Here is a 4,761-nt window from a genome sequence, read left to right on the forward strand (position 1 = left end):
AAGAAAAGGAGGCCCCCCAGCCTCTCTGGGCAGCCTGTCCCAGGGCTCTGTCACCCTCACACCAAAGAAGTTCTTCCTCATGTTGAGCTGGAACTTCCTGGGCTCCAGTTTGAACCCATTGCCCCTCATCCTGTCCCAGGGCACAAGTGACAAGAGCTTGTCTCTGCCTTCTTGATGCCTCATGTATTGATAGACATTAATTAGATCCCCCCTCAGTCTTCTCCTCTCCAGCCTGAACAGCCCCAGGTCTCTCAGCCTTTCCTCCTCAGGCAGATGCTCCAGTCCCTTCATCATCCTCGTGGCCTCCCTTGGACCCTCTCCAGTAGTTCCCTGTCCCTCTGGAACTGGGGAGCCCAGAACTGGACACTGGAGCCCAGAACTGGACACAAAACTCCAAGTGAGGTCTCACCAGAGCTGAGTAGAGTAGGAGGAGAACCTCCCTTGACCTGCTGGACACACTCCTCTCAATGCACCCCAAGATAACTTTATAGAAGGTCCAAATGGGTTAGACGAGTAATTAGTATTTTTGGCTGCCCAGCTTGTTTGCACCTGCTTCCTGCAGCCCTAAGAAATGGACTTTCAGAGCCTGCTTTCCTCACATTTCTTCCCTTGGCAGAGCCTCACAGCTCCCCAGATCAGCTCAAGACACACGACACGCCTACTCACTTGGGTGTGAGTGTAGACATATCCATCAGGGTTGGTCACTGGCAGCAGGAAGATGTCCATCTTGTCCAGCAGAGAGGTGATGGAGGGGTCAGTTCCATAGCCAGAGGCAATCTAAGCAGGGACAACAAGGCACACTCTGATTAGCAGCACATTTTTTTCCCCCCTGTGCTTAAGCTCTAACAGGCAGGTTCAGAGGAAGGTCTGGCTTTCAGGGCAGGGAACCAAGAAACACTCTTCATCTGCTGGTTGTCACTGCTCCTTGTTAGACCTGGAGCTTGGAGAAGACATGAATCTGCTTCACTATTTTATTCTGAAGAGAGGAAGTCAGTGGAAAAGGCAACAAAATTATCTCCTGACTGGCCTGGAGAAGGAGCCAAGGGTGCCACTAAGATTGAGAGGGATCAGCCAGGTTGGGAATACACAACTGTGCTGCACTCCTCCGGTGGCTTGGTCATTTTCAGCAGAATTGGAAAGCTCATTTCTAGAGAGCTGGAAGCTTCTGCCCTTTTGTGGAAGGTAACCAATGAGTGGTCCTCTGTGGCTGCAGACCAAAGCAGCAAACTCATCTTCAGGAAAGATGATTCCTATCAAGCCTGCAGTCCACAGCAATTTCATCTCTGCTACTACATTTTGTCTCCCTGAACTTCTCCCAGCCACTCTAACAACAGGCAGCATTTTTGCAGCATCACCAAGTGGTTGGATGGGACCTCTGGAGATCATCCAAGTCCAACCCCTCTGCTAGAGCAGGATCCCCTAGAACAGATCCCACAGAAACGCATCCAGGTGGGTCTGGAATGTCTCCAGGGATGGAGACTCCACTACCTCCCTGGGCAGCCTGTCCTAGGGCCCTGTCACCCTCCCAGGAAAGAAGCACCTTCTCAAATTCAGAAACATTCCTCATCTTTGGGCAGGAGCCACATTCTCTCGAGTCGGTTGTTTGAAGAGGAGTGAAGGAGAATTAGCAGAGCTGGCTAAACACAGAGAGCCCTGAGGTAATTTTAAGTCAGAGGCATTTCCCATGGTAAAAACAAAAGCCACCAGTGCTGAAGTCACCTTTTTAGCTATCCAGATGGCACTTGCTTGGGTGACCCACTCTCGGGAGTGGATCCCGGCGTCGATCCAGATGGCGGGACGGTTGTATCCTCCGGTGCTGAACTGTCAAACACAACAGAAAGCTTTAAAACTCTGACACCTTTTAGTCCAGAACATCCCAGGATGCTTTGGACTGAACTGTGCTGTGTGTCTAGTGCACCTGCAGAACATGTTCTGTGAGGTAGCTCATACCTTGAGCACGTACAAAGGCCGTTTCTCGTAGGATTGTCCGATCTGGAACTTACTCATAATGTTCCTGTACTCAGACACAAGATTATCCATCTCTCCATAAATCTGAAATGAAAAGTCATGATGACATTTATGGCCAGTACCACCCCAGGACAATTGTAGGACCTGATGAAATTTGTGTTTCTCTCCTTTTGCCTTCACTCCCATGACCTCTCCAAAGCCCCATCTCACCTTATGTCCGTGCAGTCAGAGCTGTTCCCACCACCACCAGATGGAGAAAGAAGCACCAAGATCTACTTATTTCAGGAATGAATTCAAAACCCTCATTAAAGAACTTGACTGTTTACAAGGGTGTGTACAGACAGGACAAGGGGCAATGGCCTTAAACTACAGGTGGGTAGATTTAGATTAAACATAAGAAAGTTCTTTACAATGAGGGTGAAGCACTGGCACAGGTTGCCCAGATTGGTGGTGGTGGTTCCATCCCTGGAGACATTCAAGGTCAGCCTTGATGAGTCTCTGATCTAGTTAAAAAGGTCCTTGTGCACTGCAGGGGGGGCTGAACTAGATGACCCTTGAAGATCCCTTCCAACCTCACATGTTCTATTCTATGATTCTAACTTCTGGTAGTAAAAATACCTGACCCTCTGCTCTGCTTGATGGCTACTGGTTTCCTCTATTTCCATGTTTCAAGATGTATTTATTTATTTATCTCTTTTGAGGGTCAGAAGGAAGGGTTTTGACAGAACTCTGCAGAAGAGTTTATCAGAGAATCATGGAATAGTTTGGGTTGGAAGAGACCTTAGAGAACAGCTAGTTCCAACCCCCTGCAATGGGCAGGGACACCTCCCACCAGCCCAGGCTGCTCCAAGCCCCATCCAACCTGCCCTTCAACATTTCCAGGGATGGGGCAGCCACAGCTTCCCTGGGCCACCTTGTCCCAACTATGTCCCACATTTGTCTGCTCTAACACTACCAGGGAAAGCTCCTTGTGTTGACCACAAAATGAATCCATTTAGAAACACAACCACGGGGCAGAAGAAGAAGCTGGGGAGACATTTCAGATCTCATTACAGGATGCCTGATTGAAGAGAGCACTTAAAAAAGGGCAGAAAAGAAGAACCCTCTTCCCCCAAAGCTGAGGTACTCACAGCATCCAAAGTGTGGTAAGTTCCATAGTCAAAGCTGCTGCTTCCACGCTCCCTTTGTTGGCTTTCCACCATATCTTGCTTTTCTTGATCTAAAACCACCTAAAAGAAGCCATTGGAATGTTGAGGAAAAGCTTGATTAACTTGTAAACTTCTGACCAAGTGTTGATCTCAAACAACAACATCAGGCCACTGGATCTAGACCCACAGCCTAGAGCAAAGCTTCTGCTGAATGGATCTGTAGTGAGGTGGGCAAGAAGAACAGGGTTTAGATGGACTGGACTGAGTTTTAAATGCTTGTTAAGATGAACACAAACAGCTCTGGAAAGCTTGGAGAGAGTGGAAAAAATAAAAGGTGCCATTTGGGGATCACTGCACATGAAGAAATGTCAGATTAGTGCCCAAGGGGGTGACTTTTCCCTCACCCAGAGTGTAGAATTCTTTTGGATTATGAGCCAGAGCTGCTCTTGAAACTGTTGAATTATCTATAACTGAAGTGTTGTGATTCCCAAATTTCTGAGGCCAAAAGACCACCAAAAAAATTCCTCAGGGGTTATAAGAAGAGCCCCCAAGAAGCCTGTAAGTTTCTTGATGTCACTTATTCAACAGTTTTGGAGAGTGTCTACAGAGTGATTTCCAGTTCCCCAGCACTGCAGTGACACACAGATCATCTTGGAAAAATGAATCCACAGGCTCTAAAAATAAGGGGAGGACCTCATGGAAACCAGGGTAGAGAAGGCTCCATAAGTTAATGAATGAGGTCAGATTGTGAATCACTATTTATTTCCACAGGATTTAAAAGCTAAACATGTGCCAGTGGCATTTCCTACCTGCAGATCTTCAATCAGGATGGAGTATTCGATCCCATAGGATTCCAGGAAGGCTTTAACTTCTTGGACATTGTTAGCAGGAACTCTCACATCCACAGGAAGGGCAGGGTTGGAAGGGGTTATCCAGAAATCCAGCTGAAAAGAGAAAGAAAAATGGATTGGGTTTGGGGAGAGGGTTGTGCAAAACAGCTCTCCTGAAGCTGCAGGAAAGCTGTTTTTTCCCATCTTGGGAATATTGTGCCCCTCATGTTCCCAGCACGTTCTTTAGCTTGGCCTCACCACAACCTTGTGTCACTCAGTGTGCCCAACTCACCCCAAAAAAACCCCACCAAGATCAGCAGGAGGCTGAAGGCAGCATCTCCTCTGGCCCCAGAGCTTCACTCAGAGAAGCAAGAGGAAACTTTTGTCTTCTGTGATGATTATTTTACTATTTTCCCATTCAGCAGGTCAAGAAAAGCTCCATTTGACATGATTTGCTAATATAAAACCCATGGGGTTTATTTCTCCTTTGGCAGAGCTTTTCTAAATCTTAATTTCTCTGCTCTTCAAACAAATATTTTAAAGGAAGTGGTGATAAAAATTCCCACCAATGGCAATAAGAGCAGTAACTTCACAGTGTTTTCCAGTTTCAATACAAAGTCAACTCTAACTAATAAATCCCTCCCAAAAGGCTGGGAGACAAGCACAAAAACATGAGCTTCCCCCCTTTAAAGACCAGCTGTTTGATAATAAGATTAAGAGCAAATCCATTAAAATCATAGAATGGTGAAGGTTGGAAGGGACCTGAAAGATCATCAGGTTCCAACCTCCCTGCCATGAGCAGGGACACCTCCCAC

General features: G+C 47.0%; 1 protein-coding gene across 1 annotated transcript in view; it reads right to left on the reverse strand.

Annotated features, from left to right (window-relative positions):
• The window catches only part of CPA2 (carboxypeptidase A2 (pancreatic)), an 11,211-nt gene that overhangs the window by 3,745 nt on the left and 2,705 nt on the right, over positions 1 to 4,761 (reverse strand). Inside the window, exons 3-7 of the mRNA XM_010007658.1 lie at positions 3,926 to 4,060; positions 3,099 to 3,197; positions 1,951 to 2,052; positions 1,720 to 1,821; positions 667 to 777 (exon numbers count right to left, since the gene is read on the reverse strand). Of these exons, the coding sequence (XP_010005960.1) occupies positions 667 to 777; positions 1,720 to 1,821; positions 1,951 to 2,052; positions 3,099 to 3,197; positions 3,926 to 4,060 (549 nt within the window). The remainder of the gene's footprint in view (positions 1 to 666; positions 778 to 1,719; positions 1,822 to 1,950; positions 2,053 to 3,098; positions 3,198 to 3,925; positions 4,061 to 4,761) is intronic.

The sequence above is a fragment of the Chaetura pelagica genome, unplaced genomic scaffold (genome assembly GCF_000747805.2).
Source record: "Chaetura pelagica isolate M959 unplaced genomic scaffold, ChaPel_1.0 scaffold402, whole genome shotgun sequence".
Lineage (NCBI taxonomy): Eukaryota > Metazoa > Chordata > Aves > Apodiformes > Apodidae > Chaetura > Chaetura pelagica.